Source organism: Panulirus ornatus, chromosome 57, assembly GCF_036320965.1.
Source record: "Panulirus ornatus isolate Po-2019 chromosome 57, ASM3632096v1, whole genome shotgun sequence".
Taxonomy (NCBI): Eukaryota; Metazoa; Arthropoda; class Malacostraca; order Decapoda; family Palinuridae; genus Panulirus; species Panulirus ornatus.
In genome coordinates, this window is record NC_092280.1 from 16,882,167 (window position 1) to 16,907,430 (window position 25,264).

Here is a 25,264-nt window from a genome sequence, read left to right on the forward strand (position 1 = left end):
TGGAGGGAACGAGGAGAAGTGGGAGACCAAATTGGAGGTGGAAAGATGGAGTGAAAAAGATTTTGTGTGATCGGGGCCTGAACATGCAAGAGGGTGAAAGGAGGGCAAGGAATAGAGTGAATTGGATCGATGTGGTATACCGGGGTTGACGTGCTGTCAGTGGATTGAATCAGGGCATGTGAAGCGTCTGGGGTAAACCATGGAAAGCTATGTAGGTATGTATATTTGCGTGTGTGAACGTATGTATATACATGTGTATGGGGTGGGTTATATATATATATATATATATATATATATATATATATATATATATATATATATATATATTTTATTTTTTATTATACTTTGTCGCTGTCTCCCGCGTTTGCGAGGTAGCGCAAGGAAACAGACGAAAGAAATGGCCCCACCCCCCCATACACATGTATATACATACGTCCACACACGCAAATATACATACCTACACAGCTTTCCATGGTTTACCCCAGACGCTTCACATGCCTTGATTCAATCCACTGACAGCACGTCAGCCCCGGTATACCACATCGCTCCAATTCACTCTATTCCTTGCCCTCCTTTCACCCTCCTGCATGTTCAGGCCCCGATCACACAAAATCTTTTTCACTCCATCTTTCCACCTCCAAATTGGTCTCCCTCTTCTCCTCGTTCCCTCCACCTCCGACACATATATCCCCTTGGTCAATCTTTCCTCACTCATTCTCTCCATGTGCCCAAACCATTTCAAAACACCCTCTTCTGCTCTCTCAACCACGCTCTTTTTATTTCCACACATCTCTCTTACCCTTACATTACTTACTCGATCAAACCACCTCAGACCACACATTGTCCTCAAACATCTCATTTCCAGCACATCCATCCTCCTGCGCACAACTCTATCCATAGTCCACGCCTCGCAACCATACAACATTGTTGGAACCACTATTCCTTCAAACATACCCATTTTTGCTTTCCGAGATAATGTTCTCGACTTCCACACATTCTTCAAGGCTCCCAGAATTTTTGCCCCCTCCCCCACCCTATGATCCACTTCCGCTTCCATGGTTCCATCCGCTGCCAGATCCACTCCCAGATATCTAAAACACTTCACTTCCTCCAGTTTTTCTCCATTCAAACTCACCTCCCAATTGACTTGACCCTCAACCCTACTGTACCTAATAACTTTGCTCTTATTCACATTTACTCTTAACTTTCTTCTTTCACACACTTTACCAAACTCAGTCACCAGCTTCTGCAGTTTCTCACATGAATCAGCCACCAGCGCTGTATCATCAGCGAACAACAACTGACTCACTTCCCAAGCTCTCTCATCCCCAACAGACTTCATACTTGCCCCTCTTTCCAAACTCTTGCATTCACCTCCCTAACAACCCCATCCATAAACAAATTAAACAACCATGGAGACATCACACACCCCTGCCGCAAACCTACATTCACTGAGAACCAATCACTTTCCTCTCTTCCTACACGTACACATGCCTTACATCCTCGATAAAAACTTTTCACTGCTTCTAACAACTTGCCTCCCACACCATATATTCTTAATACCTTCCACAGAGCATCTCTATCAACTCTATATATATATATATATATATATATATATATATATATATATATATATATATATATATATATTCATATTTATTTTTATTTATTTATTTTGCTTTGTTGCTGTCTCCCGCATTAGCGATGTAGCGCAAGGAAACAGACGAAAGAGTGGCCCAACCCACCCACATACAAATGTATATACATACACATCCACACATGCAAATATACATACCTATACATCTCAACATATACATATATATACACACACAGACATATACATATATACACATGTACATAATTCATAGTCTGCCTTTATTCATTCCCATCGCCACCCTGCCACACATGAAATAACAACCCTCTCCCCCCCTCACGTGTGTGAGGTAGCGCTAAGAAGACAACAAAGGCCCCATTCATTTACACTCAGTCTCTAGCTGTCATGTAATAATGCACCGAAACCACAGCTCCCTTTCCACATCCAGGCCCCACAGAACTTTCCATGGTTTACCCCAGATGCTTCACATGCCCTGGTTCAATCCATTGACAGCACAGCGACCCCGGTATACCACATTGTTCCAATTCACTCTATTCCTTGCACACCTTTCACCCTCCTGCATATTCAGACCCCGATCACTCAAAATCTTTTTCACTCCATCTTTCCACCTCCAATTTGGTCTCCCTCTTCTCCTCGTTCCCTCCACCTCCGACACATATATCCTCTTGGTCAATCTTTCCTCACTCATTCTCTCCATGTGCCCAAACCATTTCAAAACACCCTCTTCTGCTCTCTCAACCACGCTCTTTTTATTTCCACACATCTCTCTTACCCTTACATTACTTACTCGATCAAACCACCTCACACCACACATTGTCCTCAAACATCTCATTTCCAGCACATCCACCCTCCTCTGCACAACTCTATCCATAGCCCACACCTCGCAGCCATATAACATTATTGGAACCACTATTCCTTCAAACATACCCATTTTTGCTTTCCGCGATAATGTTCTCGACTTCCACACATTCTTCAACGCTCCCAGAACTTTCTCCCCCTCCCCCACCCTATTATTCACTTCTGCTTCCATGGTTCCATCCGCTGCCAGATCCACTCCCAGATATCTAAAACACTTCACTTCCTCCAGTTTTTCTCCATTCAAACTTACCTCCCATTTGACTTGTCCCTCAACCCTGCTGTACCTAATAACCTTGCTCTTATTCACATTTACTCTCAGCTTTCTTCTTTCACACACTTTACCAAACTCAGTCACTACCTTCTGCAGTTTCTCACATGAATTAGCCACCAGCGCTGTATCATCAGTGAACAACAACTGACTCGCTTCCCAAACTCTCTTATCCACAACAGACTGCATACTTGCCACTCTTTCCAAAACTCTTGCATTCACCTCTCTAACAACCCCTTCCATAAACAAATTAAACAATCATGGAGACATCACACACCCCTGCCGCAAACCTACATTCACTGAGAAACAATCACTTTCCTCTCTTCCTACACGTACACATGCCTTACATCCTCGATAAAAACTTTTCACTGCTTCTAACAACTTGCTTCCCACACCATATATTCTTAATACCTTCCACAGAGCAAGGTAATGGTAAAGAGCTTGTAGATTTATGTGCTGAAAAAGGACTGGTGATTGGGAATACCAGGTTTAAAAAGAGAGATATACATAAATATACGTATGTAAAAAGGAGAGATGGCCAAAGAGTGTTATTGGATTACGTGTTAATTGATAGGCGCGTGAAAGAGAGACACTTGGATGTTAATGTGCTGAGGGGTGCAACTGGAGGGATGTCTGATCATTTTCTTCTGGAGGCGAAGTTGAAGATTTGTAGAGGTTTTCAGAAAAGAAGAGAGAATGTTGGGGTGAAAAGAGTGGTGAGAGTAAGTGAGCTTGGGAAGGAGACTTGTATGAGGATGTGCCAGGAGAGACTGAGTACAGACTGGAAAAAGGTGAGAACAAAGGGTGTAATGGGAGTGGGGGAGGAATGGGATGAATTTAGGGAAGCAATGATGGCTTGGGCAAAAGATGCTTATGGCTTGAAAAGCATGGGAGGTGGGCAGATTAGAAAGGGTAGTGAGTGGTGGGATGAAGAAGTAAGATTATTAGTGAAAGAGAAGAGAGAGGCATTTGGACGATGTTTGCAGGGAAATAATGCAAATGAGTGGGAGATGTATAAAAGAAAGAGACAGGAGGTCAAGAGAAAGATGCAAGAGGTGAAAAAGAGGGCAAATGAGAGTTTGGGTGAGAGAGTATCATTAAATTTTAGGGAGAATGAAAAGATGTTTTGGAAGGAGGTAAATAAAGTGCATAAGACAAGGAAAGAAATAGGAACTTCATTGAAGGGGGCTAATGGGAGGTGATAACAAGTAGTGGTGATGTGAGAAGGAGATGGAGTGAATATTTTGAAGGTTTGTTGAATGTGTTTGATGATAGAGTGGCAGATATAGGGTGTTTTGGTTGAGGTGGCATGCAAAGTGAGAGGGTTAGGGAGGATGATTTGGTAAACAGAGAAGAGGTAGTAAAAGCTTTGCGGAAGATGAAAGCCAGCAAGGCAGCGAGTTTGGATGGTATTGCAGTGGAATTTATTTAAAAAAGGGTTACTGCATTGTTGACTGGTTGGTAAGGTTATTTAATGTATGTATGACTCATGGTGAGGTGCATGAGGATTGGCAGAATGCTTGCATAGTGCCTTTGTACAAAGGCAAAGGGGATAAAAGTGAGTGCTCAAATTACAGAGGTGTAAGTTTGTTGAGTATTCCTGGTAAATTATATGGGAGGGTATTGATTGAGAGGGTGAAGGCATGTACAGAGCATCAGATTGGGGAAGAGCAGTGTGGTTTCCGAAGTGGTAGAGGATGTGTGGATCAGGTGTTTGCTTTGAAGAATGTATGTGAGAAATACTTAGAAAATGTTCTCGACTTCCACACATTCTTTAAGGCTCCCAGGATTTTCGCCCCCTCCCCCACCCTATGATTCACTTCCGCTTCCATGGTTCCATCTGCTGCCAGATCCACTCCCAGATATCTAAAACACTTTACTTCCTCCAGTTTTTCTCCATTCAAACTTACCTCCCAGTTGACTTGACCCTCAACCCTACTGTACCTAATAACCTTGCTCTTATTCACATTTACTCTTAACTTTCTTCTTTCACACACTTTACCAAACTCAGTCACCAGCTTCTGCAGTTTCTCACATGAATCAGCCACCAGCGCTGTATCATCAGCGAACAACAACTGACTTACTTCCCAAGCTCTCTCATCCACAACAGACTTCATACTTGCCCCTCTTTCCAAAACTCTTGCATTCACCTCCCTAATAACCCCATCCATAAACAAATTAAACAACCATGGAGACATCACACACCCCTGCCGCAAACCTACATTCACTGAGAACCAATCACTTTCCTCTCTTCCTACACGCACACATGCCTTACATCCTCGATAAAGACTTTTCACTGCTTCTAACAACTTGCCTCCCACACCATATATTCTTAATACCTTCCACAGAGCATCTCTATCAACTCTGTCATGCCTTCTCCAGATCCATAAATGCTATATACAAATCCATTTGCTTCTCTAAGTATTTCTCACATACATTCTTCAAAGCAAACACCTGATCCACACATCCTATACCACTTCTGAAACCACACTGCTCTTCCCCAATCTGATGCTCTGTACATGCCTTCACCCTCTCAATCAATACCCTCCCATATAATTTACCATATATATATATATATATATATATATATATATATATATATATATATATATAGGTGTGCATAGGTGTGCAATGTCACCATTGTTTGATTTGTCTTTTGGTGAGGAAGGTCAGTGCAAGGGTCTTTGTAAAAGGGCAGGGATGCAGTATGTTGGGGATGGGGGAGCTTGGGAGGTCATTCATTTGTTGTATGCTGATGACGTGGTACAGGTGGCAGATTCGAGTTTAGAAGTGTGTGTGAATGGAGGAAGTTGACTGTGAGTTTGGGAGAGTATGTGAAAGGATAAAGTCGACAGTAAATGTTAACAAGAGCAGTGGAAACAGTTAGGATGCGAGTTGAATGGAGAAAACTTTGAGGAAGTGAATTGTTTTAGATACTTGGGTGTAGACATGGCAACTAATGGAGCCGTGGGAGATGAAGCGAGTCATAGGATGGGGAGGGAGCGAAAGTCTAGGAGCATGCAGAAATGCATAGAAAGAGAGGTTACTATCTGGAAGGGCAAAAATGAATGTGTTTGAAGGTTTAGTAGTCCTGAAGGTGTTGTATAGATTTGAGTGCTCAGGGCATGGACATGCAGGCTTGCCTGGGATACAGTACATTGGAGTGATAGGGTTTACAGGGGGCAATGTGCTGTCAGTGAACTGAACCAGGGTATAGGAAGTGGCTGGGCTCTGGTAGTGGATAGGAGACTGTAGTTTCAGTGCATTACATGACAGCTAGAGATTGTATATGAGTGAATGAGGCTATTTCTTGTCTGTTTTTGTTGCTGCCTTGCTAACACAAGAAATGGGAAGCATGAAAAAAAGGTCTGGGTAAAAAATGGCTTCATTTTGACAGCAAAAGTATATTAAGCAGATATTAGGGCCACCCATAAAATTTTAATTTTCAAGTAATGATTCCATAACTTTCCAACCAAATTTAAGAGTAAATGTGAATAAGAGCAAGGTTATTAGGTACAGTAGGGTTGAGGGTCAAGTCAATTGGGAGGTGAGTTTGAATGGAGAAAAACTGGAGGAAGTGAAGTGTTTTAGATATCTGGGAGTGGATCTGGCAGCGGATGGAACCATGGAAGCGGAAGTGGATCATAGGGTGGGGGAGGGGGCGAAAATTCTGGGGGCCTTGAAGAATGTGTGGAAGTCGAGAGCATTATCTCGGAAAGCAAAAATGGGTATGTTTGAAGGAATAGTGGTTCCAACAATGTTGTATGGTTGCGAGGCGTGGGCTATGGATAGAGTTGTGTGCAGGAGTATGGATGTGCTGGAAATGAGATGTTTGAGGACAATGTGTGGTGTGAGGTGGTTTGATCGAGTGAGTAACGTAAGGGTAAGAGAGATGTGTGGAAATAAAAAGAGCGTGGTTGAGAGAGCAGAAGAGGGTGTTTTGAAGTGGTTTGGGCACATGGAGAGAATGAGTGAGGAAAGATTGACCAAGAGGATATATGTGTCGGAGGTGGAGGGAACGAGGAGAAGAGGGAGACCAAATTGGAGGTGGAAAGATGGAGTGAAAAAGATTTTGTGTGATCGGGGCCTGAACATGCAGGAGGGTGAAAGGAGGGCAAGGAATAGAGTGAATTGGAGCAATGTGGTATACCGGGGTTGATGTGCTGTCAGTGGATTGATTCAAGGCATGTGAAGCGTCTGGGGTAAACCATGGAAAGCTGTGTAGGTATGTATATTTGCGTGTGTGGACGTATGTATATACATGTGTATGGGGGGGGTTGGGCCATTTCTTTCGTCTGTTTCCTTGCGCTACCTCGCAAACGCGGGAGACAGCGACAAAGTATAATAAATATAAAATATATATATATATATATATATATATATATATATATATATATATAATTTTTTATTTTATTTTGCTTTGTCGATGTCTCCCGCGTTAGCAAGGTAGCACAAGGAAACAGATGAAAGAATGGCCCAACCCACCCACATACACATATATATACATACACGTCCACACACACACATATACATACCTGTACATCTCAACATATACATATATATACACAGACAGACATATACATATATACACATGTATGTAATTCATACTGTCTGCCTTTATTCATTCCCATCACCACCTGACCACACATGGAATAACAACCCCCTCCCCCCTCATGTGTGTGAGGTAGCGCTAAGAAAGGACAACAAAGTCCACACTCGTTCACACTCAGTCTCTAGCTGCCATGTAATAATGCACCAAAACCATAGCTTCCTTTCCACATCCAGGCCCCACAAAACTTTCCATGGTTTACCCTAGACACTTCACATGCCCTGGTTCAATCCATTGATAGCACGTTGACCCCGGTATACCACATCATTCAAATTCACTCTATTCCTTGCATGCCTTTCACCCTTTCACCCTCCTACATGTTCAGGCCCCAATTACTCAAAATGTTTTTCACTCAATCTTTCCACCTCCAATTTGGTCTCCCACTTCCCCTCGTTCCCTCCACCTTTGACACATATATCCTCTTGGTCAATCTTTCCTCTTATTCTCTCCATGTCACCAAACCATTTCAAAACACCCTCCTCTGCTCTCTCAACCACACTCTTTTTATCACCACACATCTCCCTTACCCTATCATTACTTACTTGATCAAACCATCTCACACCACATATTGTCCTCAAACATCTCATTTCTAGCACATCCACCCTCCTGCGCAAAACTCTTTACATAGCCCACGCCTCGCAACCTTATAACATTGTTGGAACCACTATTCTTTCAAACATTTCCCGCATTAGCGAGGTAGTGTTACGAACAGAGGACTGAGCCTAAGAGGAAAATATCCTCACTTCGCACCCTTCTCTGTAAGGAAACAGAAGAATGGCCCATCCCTTCATATACATGTATAGGTACATAAATGCCCAAACATGCACATATACATACATATACATTTCAACATATGCATACATATGAATGAATAAAGGCAAACAGTATGAATTATGTACATGTGTATATATGTATGTGTCTGTGTGTATATATATATATATATATATATATATATGTATATGTTGAGATATATAGGTATGTCTATTTGCATGTGTGGGCGTGTATGTATATACATGTGTAAGTGGGTGGGTTGGGCCATTCTTTCGTCTGTTCATCCATTCCTGTTGCCACCACACCACGCATGAAATACCATTCCCCCATCCCCCCTCGAGCAAGGTAGCGCCAGGAAAAGACAAAAAAGTGCACATTTATTCACACTCAGTCTCTAGCTGTCATATGTAACACACCAAAACCACAGCTCCCTTTCCACATCCAGGTCTTACACACCTTTCCATTGTTTACTCCAAATGCTTTACATGCCTTGGTTCAATCCATTGACCTGCACATTGACCTCGGTATACCACATTTTTCCAATTCACTCCTTGCACGCTTTTCACCCTCCTGTATGTTCAGGCCCTGATCACTCAAAACCTTTTTCATTTCATCCCTCCACCTCCAATTTGGTCTCCCACTTCTCCTTCTTCCCTCCATCTCTGACACATATATCCTCTTTGTCAATTTTTCCTCACTCATTCTCTCCATGTGTCCAAACCATTTCAACACATTAGCGAGGTAGTGCCAGGACACAGACGAAGAAAGACATATTTATGCATATGTGTACACACACTTACATATATATACATACATGCATATACATATACATGTACATATTCATATTTGCTCACCTTCATCCATTTCCAGTGTTATGCCTCCCCACAGGAAACCACAAATGCATGAAGGAAAAGAAAAGGTATTGACATATACATTCTCTTCTCCTACCCCACTCCCCAACCACTGCCCCCATCTTGGTGAGGTAGCTCCAGGAAACAAATATAGAAAAGGCACATCTTCTCTCACTCATTCTCTGGCTGTCATGTGTAATGCACCAAAACCACAGCTCCCTATCCACATCCAGGAGCCACAGGTCTTTCCATGGTTTACCTCAGACATTTCCCATACCCTGGTTCAGTCCATTGATGGCATGTTTACATTCCAATTCACTCTGTTCCTTGCATGCCTTTCACCATCAAGCATATTCAGGCCCTGATCACTCAAAATTTTTTTCATTCCATCCTCCCATCTCCAATTTGGTCTCCTGCTTCTCCTCTTTCCATTCACTTCTGATGGATATATTCTCTTTATCAATCTTTCCTCACTCATTGTCTCCATATGTCCAAGTTATTTCAACACACCCTCATCTGCTCTCTCATCCACACTTTTTATTTTCACACATATCTCACCCTTTTATCACTTTCTTGATCAAACCACCTCACATTGTTGTCCTTAAATATTTCATTTCCAACACATCTACCCTCCTCTGCACAACTCTATATATAGCATGCTTTGCAACCATATGATATTGTTGGAACTACTATTCCTTTAAACATACCTGTTTTTGACCACCGAGATAACATTCTCTCAGTCTTTGCATTCTTCATTGATCTCAGAACCTTCGCCCCCTCCCGACCCAAAGATTCACTTACACTTCCATGGTTCCCTTTGCTGCCAAGTCCACTCCCAAATATCTCATACACTTCACTTTCTCTAATTTTTCCTCCATTAAAATTACATCACAATTAACTTGACATTCCTACTAACTTGTTCCTTAACCCCTGTGAATCTAACAACCTTGCTTCACCTCACATTTATTCTTAACTTTCTCCTTTCACACACACTTCCAAACTTAGTCAACAACTTCTGCAGTTTCTCACTTGAATCAGCCACCAGTGCTGTATCATCAGTGAACAACAACAAACTCACTTCCCAGGCCCTCTCATCCCCAACAGTCTGCATACTTGTCCCTCTCTCCAAAACTCTTGCATGTACCTCCTTCACCACCCCATCCATAAAGAAATTAAGGAACCATGGTGACATCAAACACCCCTGCAGCAGACCAACCTTCACTGGGGACCATTTGCTCTACTCTCTTTTCACTTGTACACATGCCTTACACATCTGATAAAAGCTTTTCACTGGTACTAGCATCACACCTCCCACACCATATATTACCTTCCACAAAGCATCTCTATCAGACCTATTATATGCCTTCTCAAGATCCATAAATGCCACATATACATCCATCTGTTTTTGCAAGTATTTCTCAAACACATTCTTCAAAGCAAACACCTGATCCACACATCCTCTACCATGTCTGAAACCACACTGCCCCTCCCCAATCTGATGCTCTGTACATGTACATGCCTTCACCCTCTCAATCAATACCCTCCCATACAACTTATCAAGCATACTTAACAAACTTATATCTCTTTAGTTTGAACACTCGCCTTTTTCCCATTTGCTTTTATACAGTGGCACCATACATGCATTTTGTCAATCCTCAGGCACTTCACCCTGATCCATACATACACTGAATATCCTTACCAACCAATCAACAACACAGGTACCAAACCATTTATCTAGAAAGCTTTTGACCAGAAGTGACTTGGATTTCATGATTTTCCGGTTTTATGGAACACAGAGCCTAATGTATATGTAAAATCTAGAATAAACAATGAAAGATAAAAGACAAAATTGTATTGAAGAGATGCAAATTAATAATCTTCTAAAGCAGGGTCTGTTTGATCTACAAATTCCACCACATTTAAAACTAGCCAGTCTAAAAAAAGATCCAGATTTCTGGAACTTATGGTTTTCTGTAATCTGGATAAATGGGTCTGTACCTGCATGTATATATATATATATTTTTTTTTTTTTTTTTGCTTTGTCGCTGTCTCCTGTGTTTGCGAGGTAGCGCAAGGAAACAGACAAAAGAAATGGCCCAACCCACCCCCATACACATGTATATACATACACGTCCACACACGCAAATATACAAACCTACACAGCTTTCCATGGTTTACCCCAGACGCTTCACATGCCCTGATTCAATCCACTGACAGCACATCAACCCCGGTATACCACATCGATCCAAATCACTCTATTCCTTGCCCTCCTTTCACCCTCCTGCATGTTCAGGCCCCGATCACACAAAATCTTTTTCACTCCATCTTTCCACCTCCAATTTGCTCTCCCACTTCTCCTCGTTCCCTCCACCTCCGACACATATATCCTCTTGGTCAATCTTTCCTCACTCATTCTCTCCATGTGCCCAAACCATTTCAAAACACCCTCTTCTGCTCTCTCAACCACGCTCTTTTTATTTCCACACATCTCTCTTACCCTTACGTTACTTACTCGATCAAACCTCCTCACACCACACATTGTCCTCAAACATCTCATTTCCAGCACATCCACCCTCCTGCGCACAACTCTATCCATAGCCCACGCCTCGCAACCATACAACATTGTTGGAACATACCCATTTTTGCTTTCCGAGGTAATGTTCTCGACTTCCACACATTTTTCAAGGCTCCCAGGATTTTCGCCCCCTCCCCCACCCTATGATTCACTTCCGCTTCCATGGTTCCATCTGCTGCCAGATCCACTCCCAGATATCTAAAACACTTTACTTCCTCCAGTTTTTCTCCATTCAAACTTACCTCCCAATTGACTTGACCCTCAACCCTACTGTACCTAATAACCTTGCTCTTATTCACATTTACTCTTAACTTTCTTCTTTCACACACTTTACCAAACTCAGTCACCAGCCTCTGCAGTTTCTCACATGAATCAGCCACCAGCGCTGTATCATCAGCGAACAACAACTGACTCACTTCCCAAGCTCTCTCATCCACGACAGACTTCATACTTGCCCCTCTTTCCAAAACTCTTGCATTCACCTCCCTAACAACCCCATCCATAAACAAATTAAACAACCATGGAGACATCACACACCCCTGCCGCAAACCTACATTCACTGAGAACCAGTCACTTTCCTCTCTTCCTACATGTACACATGCCTTACATCCTCGATAAAAACTTTTCACTGCTTCTAACAACTTGCCTCCCACACCATATATTCTTAATACCTTCCACAGAGCATCTCTGTCAACTCTATCATATGCCTTTTCCAAATCCATTTGCTTTTCTAGTATTTCTCACATACATTCTTCAAAGCAAACACCTGATCCACACATCCTCTACCACTTCTGAAACCACACTGCTTTTCCCCAATCTGATGCTCTGTACATGCCTTCACCCTCTCAATCAATACCCTCCCATATGATTTACCAGGAATACTCAACAAACTTATACCTCTGAAATTTGAGCACTCACTCTTATCCCCTTTGCCTTTGTACAATGGCACTATGCACACATTCCGCCAATCCTCAGGCACCTCACCATGAGTCATACATACATTAAATAACCTTACCAACTAGTCAATTTATTTATTTACAAAACATCTGAAAAACATATGTGTATTGTACTAATCCAAGATTCTTCCTTGTTGCCACATCTAACATGTAAAATTTGAATTGAGGTAGTTTAGCAGTCACATAGAAGCTTGATGAAGAACAAATGAAAAACAACTCACAAAAATGGAGAAAAGCATGGAAGACTATTACCTTGAATTCACATTTCAAAAACTTGCAGCACTTTTCAAGGGAATTTTTAATATGTGGGGGTTTGGATTTTGGATGTGTTTTAACTTAATAGATGTTTGGTTTGGAGATCTCCTACCATTATATTTAGTGAAAGATACATAACTTTCTCTGTGCTTTTATTGTCCTATTAGGGTGTCCTTTTAACCTCTGAGATTCCAGAATATCTTAGTTTTGAAATATTGCTAAACTTTCTGGGTTAAGTTATTCAGCTTTAGGATATCCTTGAGGCTGACAAACGAAATGCAGTTTGACTAGAGGCAGCCATACTTTTATTCTACATGATGTTTGGGCAACTGACCTCATATAATCCCATTGAATCCTGCAGTAACTGACTTCTTATAATCATAACTTCTAAGAAGCTGTCCTGTTGTAATCATGATACACATGATGCAGTGGACTACTTGGCTTGTAAAGCACCAGGTAGAATAAATTATCTTTGTCACTCTTTTTTACCCAGGGCAGCTGACTTTTTTAGTGAACTGTGTAAGGAAAATCACTTATAGATGTGCTGTATATCTAATTATGATTCAATCTTTTAGCGAAATGAACGCTTAGAAAAAGAGCAGAAACAACTGGAAAAGCAAAAGAGAAAAGAACAGAGAGCTTTGGAACAGGCAAGTGATGGAAGTGATGATGACAACCCAAGTCGACAGGAAGAGGACAAGAAGACATCCCCATCAAAGGCCAGCTCCTTGGAAAAGACGAAGGATGATCCTCTGGAGGTTACAAAGGCTGCCTTTCTTGAACTTTCGAAGGGTACACCTGCTGAGATGTCCGCGGGTACAGCCTCTGAGATGCCAAAGAGCATATCATCGGAAGTGGTGTCCATTGGCTCTGTCAGTAAAGTGCCTAAAGACTCTGCTACATCGATGATGACTATGGGTACATCTACAGAGGTAATGGCCGAGGGCATATCTGAGAAGGTGATGTCTAGGGGCATACCAACAGAGGTGTCTAAGTGTTCACCAACTGATATGTCCAAAGACATAGCCACAGAGGTAATGTCCAAGGGCACCTTAGTGGAGATGCCAGAAGCCATATTTCCTGGGTTAAAGGAGAGCCCCTTACACCAGTCTCAAGGCTTGGAGATATCGAATGACATTCAAGGAGAAGAGATGCAGCCATCTGTAAGCCTTCAGGAGGGTGATCGGCCAGCAGAGGTACTCAACTAGTAGATGGCTGAAACTTACTTAGTGTCAGCATCAAGTGATTAGGCGTGTCCTGTCTTATTAACTCCATGTTACCTAGTGTAGTACTAGGCACTCTGTGTAGCCTTCTGTTCTGTTTTTTTTCTATAATCAGAGTGCTAGTTTTTCTTAGACTTGAGTATGGTGAGTGGTGACTGCACGCTTTAGTAGGTTTTAGAATACTTGTAATTTTACATTAAACACACTTACACATACATGATAGAATAGAATAGAATGTAGTATAATGATACAATATATGAAATTATATGATATGATATATAATTATAATGAAATTAGAAATATGACTGTCCCAATTTTAGGAGTACAATAGCAATTGGGAGTGGAAGATCAGTGGATTCAAATCTAATGTTTAGGGATGTTGCCAGGATCAGCAGATTAAAAATTTTCATATTGTTTATTTGATGGCAGTCCAAACAACAAAAGAGTGAATAACCGACATAAAAAGAGTAAACAAGAATATCTTAAGAATTACTCAAAATGGAGTGTTGGTATGATAATACAGCATATGAAATAATATTCTATGACATTTGATTGTAATATGATATAAAGTTTGACTGTCCCAATTTTAGGAGTACAATAGCAGTTGGGAGTAGAAGATCATTGGGTTCAAATCTAATGCTCAGGGATGTTGCTGTCATCATCATATTAAAGATTAAAATTTTATCATATTATTTGATGGCAATCCAAACAAAAAATTAATAACTGATGTAGAAAGAGTAAACAAGAATTATTAAGATGTACTCTGAAAGGAGTGTAACCAAATAATGTGTGATAGTAAGTATTTATAACCAAAAGGCATCACCATAATCTTTTTCAGGATAGATTAGAGCTTTGTGCCAGCAAGCTATATTAGTATTATTATTATTATTATTATTATTGTTATTATTATTATTATTATTATTATCATTATTATCATTATTATTATAATAATATTATTGTTATCATTATTCTAAATTGGGGAAACAGTATAATATGTTTAGGATTGCTTGAGCTTTGTAAATAAAGATTCTTACAAGAAAGCAAGAGAATCAATTCTGGCAACAGACCAGCTGGACCAGTCTAAGGTAAGCCTGTTATCAAACACGCACAAAACCAAGTAGGCAAAAGTTTTAGTACTTGATTTATTGGTAGAAGATGATTTAGGCAAGGTTAAGTATCAGGTATTGTTAGCTGTGACTGGATCCACAAGGAGTAGATGACAGGAAGAAGTAAAGAATGGACATAAAAGAATAATACCAGAAGTTAAGCAAATAGAGGAAGAAATAATGAAATTAAGGAGTTAAGTCAAAGATCATGAAAATTTTCATGGAATGAGAAAGGAACTCATGGATTTGAAAAATGTAGTCACTGGGTATATACACAGATTTATCCTAGTTTAGGGAACTCAAGTTGTATATTACCAGAAAAATTAAAGTGAATTCAGTGAAAAGCAAAGATAGTCAGAAGGGTCTTTTTTAGTTGTCTTTGAGGATGTTAAACAAGAGAAAATTACTATAACACCTACAGAATCTATTAGAATTAGTGGGCAGTGAGGGAAATCAGAAGCAATTTCTGAGACAGATCAACAGATACAGAGCATGAAACTTGGTGAAGTGGAATTAGACATGGGGACGTTCAAGCTAGAGGCACATGGGAAATTAAGTAAAGCTGTGGAAAAAATTATATGGAATATTAGAATTGGAACAATCAAAGAAGCTAATGAAAGGTTTAGAAAAGTGCAGATCACACACAGTCAGTACTTTTTAGATAAAAGAGAAATTTTAGAAAAAATTGGTGACATGAAACTTGACAAGTCAACACTGAAGGATATAAATGAAAGATGGTTAGCACCAAAATTAGAAAGAACAGTAAGGCAGGGGGTTGATAAATGTAAATCACTGAGTATTTTTGAATTGGTAGAGGATCATATTCTGGATGAAGATGTTAGAAGGAAATAGGGAGTACCCATTAAAAAATTGCTGAGTGCTTTAGAAGTATGAAATGCAATTTCTCTGATAAAAGAAAGAACTGGTGGTTATAATCAAAACATAAGGTGATGACCAGTTGTGCTTGTTTCATTTGGAATAATCTAACCTGGAAACACTTAGACAGGGAAACAAGCTTAAAAAAGGTGGATTTCAGCAGAGTATTCATCAAACATTATCAGCTGAGGAAAGATAGGGAGAAAAGTAAAGAAGATAAAAAAATCAGAAGGCTAAAATTAGGAGACACCAAATGACGGAAGAAAACAAAGCAGTTACACCATTACTCCAGAGAAGTCTGAAATGTTAGCGAGTGATAATGTCAGACTGATAGATTAGTAGTAATTGGTAAAGAACTTGGATATAAGGAACTTATGAGAAAAAAACATATCTGCTGGATCATCTGCTGGATCACCAGGTCAGAATAAGAGGGAGACTCTTTTAGTGGACAGAAGATTATCTTAATGGAAGTGAACAAAGGACACATTAGAGAAACCGTTTTAAAATGGAGGGAGTCATATAAACTTGCTAGAAGGGGGAGGAGTACAAAGGAGAGTTTGTCAATAGTGACAAGAAAAGAGAAAGGAGCTAGAGAAAATAGGTTAAAGTAAAAAATGAGGAAACAGACCAAACCATAGGGAGGAACATCATAGGGGAATAGAACCACCTTCTAGAAAGTGGCGTGGACTGGATGATCTCTATAATAATTTAGAAAGACTAGTGGCAGTGGTGAGGAACTAGACTTTAGAGCGTGTATCAGAGATAGCAATCCCAGTATCACTGAAATGGTGGAGATTGAACTCATAGATAAGCCGGTCTAACCAAATTTGACAAAGAGTCATGCATGATAACAAGGAAGGACTGAGGAGATGAAGGAGAAAGAGGATTGGCCATCTTAATAAGGGATAACATTGAATTCCAGAAAATATTGATTGATGGCATCTTAAGACAGTACATAATGGGTACAGTTTGATGGGGAGAGGGAAGTGAACACTAGTGTTTTTAGTCTGCAACCCCCAAAGAAACTAAGTGTCTTAGGGCAGATGTGCACTGATGATAACAAAGGAATGGCCAGAATAGTGAGGAAGGCAGCAAGATATTCCCATTATGAAGATGGTAAATTATTGACAGTGAGGGACTTTTATTACGAAGAAATAGACTGGGAGAATTTAGTTGCTGATGAGACATTCCTACACTCATTCCTTGAATGTGTATAAAACTTTCTGTATCATCATGTCATAGAACATACAAAATGTACTGGAGAAAACACACCATCACTACTTCACACAGAAGAGCATGGATATAGAATACATCACATATGAAGCACCTTTAGTAGTATTTGATTTTGACTATTTGGTTAAGGATGACACAAAAGGGGATCAGTAGAAGCACGGGATGCAGAGAAGAATTACACTCAGGTCAGCTTTATTGAGCTGATCAAGCTTTTTGAGAGTGTATACAGTGGACTAGTGCTATAGAAATTTCTGTGAAATCTGCTATGAAGTCCTCAGGACATGGATACCATGAAACATTAAAAGAAGGGGGGGAGAATGAAGTGGAGAGAGACATGGTCCTACATTAGATGCCAAAACTTGATGGAGCTCATGGATTTACTGTGGAAGATGCAAATAAGCCACTTTACCTGAACAGCATGAAGAAGATATAGAAGAGCAAGAGATGAGAACTACAAGATAAGGAATGAGGGGCAGAGGGATTTTGAAAGAGCAGTGTAGACAAGGCAAAACTTAATCCAAAGCTCTGTCATAAGTGCATCAGGATTATACTCATTCAAATAAAGTATAAGGCTTGGGGGTACAGAGGGAAGAAGTCTTGAACAAAATGAGTAATATGTAAGCTGCTGAATGGTGAATCTAAAAGTGATTTCACTATGAAAGATAATACTGCAATATTGTTAAAAACATGGTGGGGAAGCATTCTTAAAAAGTATTAAGGTGAACAGAAATTATATAAACAGGTTCTTAAAACATATGAACAGCTTTTAAAACAACTTGAATCATATGAGGCCCATGGACCTGATAAAGTCTTCCCATATATGCTGAAGAAGTGTGTGTAGGTACTAGTTGGGCCTCTTGAAATGCTGTTCATCAGGACCTTAGGGAAAAGGGTAGTTCCATTGATGTAAAAGAGGCAAATGTCATGCCTATAATTAAGAGAGAAGAGATTGGGACATGCTGAACTGCATGCCCATTTTGTTCATGAGTGGCTTCTAAAACACTGGAAAAGTTAAAACGAAAAAAGAAAAAGTAAAGAAAGACTACTTTCAAAAGAGTGTCTGCTTAACTGGGAGACAGATCTGTTTCAGGGAAGAGAGGTTGTATGTCATAAACTTTTTAGACCTGACAGCCTCAGGTCAAAGAGATGGATTGGTAGATTGTATGTTCCTAGACTCCTAGAAAACCTTTGACACTACGATACCATTAAAGTTTGATTGAATAATTAGAGCTACAGGCAGGTATAAGAGGCAAACTCCTTCATTGATTTGAGGATTACCTCTTTTGAAAAGTACAAAGGTTGCAGGTTAGAGAGACTTTCTCAAAATTTGCTAATGTTACAAGTGGTATGCCCTAAGGCTCAGTCTTCAGCCTAGTGCTGTCTTTGCTGTATATGAATTAGTAGAATTAGTAGATATTTAAATCTCATTTAAGCATATGGACTAGGAGATGTTTGGTAAATTATTCACAATAAACTTTAAATCAAAGTCAACCAAAATAAAAACTGGATTAACAGAGCTGAGCTACATTGAAAGGTTAAGGGCTACCCAGCAGTCCACCTTGGAGGAGAGAGGATATTGGGGTTGACCTGATACCAGCCTTTAAGCTCCTAGATAAATTGAATGATGTGTACAGTAAACAGTTCTTCATGTGATGCAGTACCATGGTAATCAGAGGAATTGATCTGAAGCTTAGAAAGAGACTAATCAAGAAGGAAATAAAGAAATACTGGTTCAGTGAAAGGGTATTGGATGGTTGCATTGGTCTAAGCAAGAAGTCATTGAATGCCAGCTGTTTACAAAGACTTGAAACTCTTCTTGATAGTGTGAAAATTATAAGAGACAGAGCCCATGAGTAAAACTATCTTCCGTGAATGTATGAATAGGTAATAACGAGCACAAATTAGTGTAAAGGTGGTGTATGGTAGGAATTAACTGACCAAGGAGACTGTGGATGCCAGCGGTTTATGTAGAAAGTCCAGAAGATAGGCCTTACGAGTGTAAATATCTTCCCCATACTGTTTTACAGCAATGTTATGACACAGGAGGGTGTGCTGAACCACAGACTGGTCACTGTGTTGAGTGTGGTCTGTAAGGTACTGGAAGAAATAGAGAGGAAATGGATGACTTCTGCATTAGTGTGACGAGTGTGGTCTATAAGGTACCGGAAAAAATAGAGAAGAAATGGATGACTTTTGCAGATAAGACAATACCTAGATGAGAGACAGCATGGTCTTGGGGAAAGGAGGTTATGTGTAATGAGCCTCTTAGATTTCTAAGGGAGAAGGAACTCTGTTTTAGACTGAAGAGAAGGCTGGATTGATTGTCTTTATTTGCAATGAGCCTAATAATTTGACACTATACCACACAGAGACTGGTCAAGAAGATGGATCTTGATGAAGGAATTAAAGTGAGACTCCTAGAAAGGATAGAAAATAATCTCTGTGGAGGAGAACAAAGGATGTATGTCAGAGGAGCCTTCTCAAAACTGGTTATAGTCACCTTTGGCTAGCTGCAGGTAAACCTGGTGCTGAACTACAGACTGGTCACCCTGGCTGGAACTGAGAATGATAATTGGAAAATTATGGATGACTTCCTGCATAAGAGAGAGAGCACAGTTTCAGCGATACGAGGCCATGCATAATGGACTTCTCAGATTTGTATGAGAGTGTGAGCAATGTTATTGACAAAAGAAATGCATAAGTGGATTGTATTTGGACTGTCAGAAAGGATTTGACATTGTGCCACAATAAAGGCTGATAAAAATACTGGATCCTCAGGTGGAGACAACTTTGATGGCTAGATTATCTTTGTGGAAAGGAACAAAGGATACATAAGGACAATGCACCTGTAGCCAACTTCATGTGACCTCACTTAATGCAATATCACTACCATGCAATTACTGTTTGTACTGCTGTCCTCCTCTGTGAAAGAAAAATACATAATTATGTTACTAGGTACACATGCATTCAGAAGCTGTTGTGCATGAAACACCAAAGGAGTGGTGAGTGAGTAGACATAGGAGGCATCCCAGTGCTCACTCACAAAGTTTCACATTGTCTATTCTTGTGTGCAGACCTTTGCTGCTCAGGTTCATCTTGTAGTGTGTGGATTTGTCACTACCATTGACTTTAGTGCAGTATCTTCTAAGTAGCCTTTTACTGCATCCCCTGATCCCCTACCGGCCACCAATGGAGTCAAAGAGGAATGCATTAACATTAGAACAAAGTTGGAGATATTGAGGTTAGCTGGAGTAGTGAAGGGTGCATCTGAAATTGGTTGTGCAATAGCCCTTGGGATAGCACAGTATTTGCTGTTAAGAACTACAACAAAAAAGGAACCATATAATACACTATTGATATTCCCCTGCCAGCACCTTCATGTTTAGGGGAATCAGATTTAAGTGACCCCACACTACACTTTCCTCATTACATTTGAATCCCCCAGCATCTGCCACAACCACATCCATTTCACAATTGGTTGTGTTTCTGTTGATGGTGAGTATTTATTTTAATGTTCTTTTATAAAGTCATACAATTGTTTTGTTTCATTAGGTGATATCTTTTTGATTTGTTACAAAAGTGTCAGATTTTATTTTTCTTTGGAGGGTGGTTATTAGAGGTCGTAGAATACATTCCAGTTAAATTCATGGAATAATTGACTCTCTGTAGGTGAAATCGCTGTATACAAACTTTACACTTAAGTGGAACACAATTCCAGTGGAAAGTGTGGTTTAGGTGTATATGGTGTAAAGAATGACTGTGTAAGAGGTAGATGATATGGCAGAAAGAATACTACCATTGTATCTCCTGCATGTCATAAAAGGTGCCTAAAAGGGACAGTAGCAGGAGACCAGAAACTTCCTTTTTGATGTATTTCAGTATTTGTAAGTGGGAATAGAAGAACAAGCCAAGTGAGGAGTGTTCTTCCTTTTAAAGGGTCAGCCTTGGGTGTTTAAATGTACCATAGATGTAACCAGGATGTGGAGAAAGGTAGATTTTGGGAGAAGATTATGGTTGCCCTGGCTCTTATTGAAACTAAATCAAGGGCCAAAAGGAGGAAGAATAATATGAGAATGTCTGAATGGTAAAGTCTGGGATTTCATATGAAGATGGGAGCAAAAGAGGGATGATGATTGATGAAGGTATTGTGGGAATGTGTTAAAATGTAAAGAAGATTATGGGAGGTAAATGATTGTTGATTCTCATGCTTCTGGTGGTGAAAGGAGTAAGGAAGAGAGGGAAGTCTTTTAGGAGAAGATGAGTGAGTTGATTATCAGTTTTGATGCAAGAGATTAATTTATTGGTAAGAGATTTGAATACCTTAGTAAGTGATGTGGCAGTTGAGGGTGCAGTTAGCGGGGTAGGCCATGGGGCACCCAGTGTAGATGAAAATGAGGAAATGTTTATTGAGTTAGTACTGAAAAAGGATTGATAATTGGCAATACCTAATATAAGGAAGATGAATTCATATGTGGGTGTGGGGTGAATGGATAGTATTAGAGAAAGTACTTACTGACAGGTATAAAAAGCAGAGATTGTTGAGAGGCAGCTCATAGGACATCTGATCACTTATAGTGTAGGTAAGTGTAAAAATTTGTAGTGACTTTAGGAATATAAAATGTCATGGATGAGAAGAGGATGGTAAAAGTGAGTGAGCATGAAAAAGAGTGTTTTGTGCAAAAATATTATGAGAGATTAAGTGCTTATTAGGAAAAGATGAGGATAAACAAAACTAGGGAAGTTAGTACTGAAAAAGGGTTGATAATTGGGAATACTTAATATAAGAAAGATAAATTCATATGTGGGTGAGTGGGTGCGGGGTGAATGGATAGTATTAGAGAAAGTACTTATTGACAGGTATAAAAAGCAGAGATTGTTGAGAGGCAGCTCATAGGACATCTGATCACTTACAGTGGAGGTAAGTGTTAAAATTTGTAGTGACTTTAGGAATATAAAATGTCATAGATGAGAAGAGGATGGTAAAAGTGAGTGAGTATGAAAAAGAGTGTTTTGTGCAAAAATATTATGAGAGATTAAGTGCTTATTAGGAAAAGATGAGGATAAAACTAGGGAAGTGATTGATGAATGGAAGGTGTTTAGAGAAGCATTGCTTGCATGTGCAGATGAAGCATGTAGTATGCATAAGGTGGTATATGGGTTTTTGAGAAAGGACAGTAAATGGTAAGATGAGGAAATTTAGAGAGATGTATGGATGGTACTGGCAGGGAAAGAATATGAATGATTGGGAGATATATAACAAAAAGCATCCGGAGGTCAAGAGAAAGGTGCAGGAACTAAAGAAGAGGACAAATGAGGGATGAGGTGAGGGAGTACCAGCATATTTCAAGGGAATAAGAAAATGTTTTAGAAGGACGTGAAGTGTGTGAAGACGACAAATGGGAGAATCAGTGAAGGGAGTAGTTGGGAAATGGTAACGGGCAAAGAAAAGGAAAAGTGGAGATTGAGTGAGTACTTTGAAGCACTGTTGAATATGTTAGATGATAGGATGGAAGAAGTGGAGTGTTTGGGATGAGTAGGTAATTGGAACGAGAGAGTAATGATGAATGGTTTCATGAAAAAAAGAGGTGGTGAAAGCCTTGCTTAGGATAAAGTGTGGCAAAGCAGCTGGAGTGGATGGGATTGCAGCTGAATTTCATATGAAAAGTGATAACACTGACATTTATTGGTCATTTAGGATTTTCTTTGCATGTATTGCTTAAGGAGAGGTTCATATATAAGGCCATTATATGAAGGGAAGGAGAACAAAATCGTATACTTGAATTATCAAATTACAGAGGAATAAGTCTGTTTAGAATACCTGGTAAGTTGTAGAGGAGAGTGGTTAGTGAGAGAAAGATGCAATGCGTAGAGCATCAGATCATGGTGGACTAATGTAACTGTAACTCCAGGGTTGGAGGGCTATTTGTTAATCAAGTGTTTTCTATGAAAAAAGTTTGAAAAATACTTAAAGAGAGAGGAATTTGTTTGTGGCATTTGTAAATATGGAAAATATGTATGATGGGGTTAAAAGGGATACCTTGTAGAACATGCTGCAGATATATGATGTGGGAAGATAACTACAAGATGTAGAGAGGAATCTTAATGAGTAAGCCATTTGTGCTAGTAGAGAGGAAGGAAGGTGAGTGGTTCAAGGTGAAGTGGGTCTGTGTAAAAGGTTTGTGATATCACCAAGAGTATTCAATCTGTTTATGAATGGGATGATGAGGGATGTAGATGCGAGGATCTTGGAGAAAGGGTTGGGTTTATAGTATGCTGAGGCCATGGAAGTAAGTCGGTTGTTGATTGGGAGATGATGTGGATCTGGTGGCAAACCCAAGTGACAGACTGGAGAGGCTTTTGTTTGAGTTTTGGAGAGTGTATGAAATGAGAAAGATATAAGGGTATGTGAATGAAATTTAGGTTTTAAAGTTTAATGGGATAGGGGAGGCAAGACAGGTTGAATTGTGTGAGACTTTGAATGAAGAGTACTTGGAGGAAATGGAATGTTTAGGATACCTGAGAATGGCCTTTCTTCATCTGTTCCTAGTGCCACCTTGCTAACGTGTGAAATGGCATAAGTTTGTTGAGTTTTCCTGGGTAAAATTATTTGGGAGGACATTGGTTTAGAAGGTGAAGGCATGTGCAGAGCATCAGACTGGGGAGGAGCAGTGTGGTTTCAGAACTGGTGTAGAATGTGGATCAGGTGTTTGCTTTGAAGAATGTATGTGAGAAATACTTGAAAATCAGATGGATTTGTATGTAGCATTTATTGATCTGGAGATGCTTTGTGGAAGGATTTAAGAGTATATAGTGTGGAGATAGATTGCTGGAAGCAGTGAAAAGTTTTTACCAAGGATTTAAGGCATGTATATGAGTGGAAGGAAAAGAGAGTGAATGGTTCCCAGTGAATGCCGGTCTGCGGCAGGGGTGTGTTATGTCCCCATGGTTGTTTAATTTGTTTATGGATGGGTTAGTGATGGAGGTAAATGCAAGAGTTTTGGAGAGAGGGGCAAGTATCTAGACTGTTGGGGATGAGAGGGCCTGGGAAGTGAGTCAGTTGTTCTTCCCTGATGCACCTGTAGTGGCTGATTCAGGTGAGAGACTGCAGAAGTTGGTGACTTAGTTTGGAAAAGTGTGTGAAAGAAGAAAGTTGACAGTAAATGTAAATAAGAGCAAGGTTAATAGGTTTAGTAGGGTTGAGGGACAAATTAATTGGGATGTAAGTTCGAATGGAGAAAAACTGGAGGAAATGAAGTCTTCTAGATATTTGGGAGTGGACTTAGCTATGGATTGAACCATGGAAGTGGAAGTGTCACAGGGTGGGGGAGGGGGCAAAGATTCTGGGAACGATGAAGAATGTGTGGAAGGAGAAAATGTTGCCTCTGAGCAAAAATGGGTATGATTGAAGGAATAGTAGTTCCAACAAAATTATATGGTTGTGAGGCATGGGCTGTAGAGAAGGTTGTATGGAGGAGGAGGGATGTGTTGGAAATGATATGTTTGAGGACGGTATGCGGTGTGAGTTGGTTTGACCGAGTTATTAACAAAAGGGTAAGAGAGAAGTATGGAAATAAAAAGAGTGTGGTTGAGAGAGTGGAAGAGAATGTGTTGAAATTATTTGGACATAAGGAGAGAATGAGTGAGGAAAGATTGACAAAGAGGATATATGTGTCAGAGGTGGAGGGAACAAGGAGAAGCAGGAGACCAAATTGAAGTTGTAATGATGGAGTGAAAAAGATTTTGAGCAATCAGGGCCTGTACATACAGGAGGGTGAGAGGCGTGCAAGGAATAGTGATTTGGAACGATGTTGTATACTAGAGTTGATGTGCTGTCTGGACTGAACCAGGGCATGTGAAATGACTTGGGTAAACCATGGAAAAGTCTGTGGGGCCTGGATGTGGATAGGGAGCTGTGGTTTTGGTGCTTTACATATGACAGCTAGAGATTGAGTGTGAACGAATTTGGCCTTTTTCTTTGTTTTGTCGGTTTTTCTGGTGCAACCTCACTGAAGCAGAGGGAAGCAATTCTGTTTCCTGTGGGTTGGGGTAGCAACAGGAATGGATGAAG

The 25,264-nt window shown here is 40.1% G+C and overlaps 1 protein-coding gene across 1 annotated transcript in view; it reads left to right on the forward strand.

Moving 5' to 3' along the window:
* Positions 1–25,264, forward strand: part of LOC139766186 (voltage-dependent T-type calcium channel subunit alpha-1G-like) — a 1,124,919-nt gene that overhangs the window by 612,347 nt on the left and 487,308 nt on the right. The window contains exon 13 of the mRNA XM_071694457.1: positions 13,334–13,954. Coding sequence (XP_071550558.1) covers positions 13,334–13,954 — 621 coding nt within the window. The remainder of the gene's footprint in view (positions 1–13,333; positions 13,955–25,264) is intronic.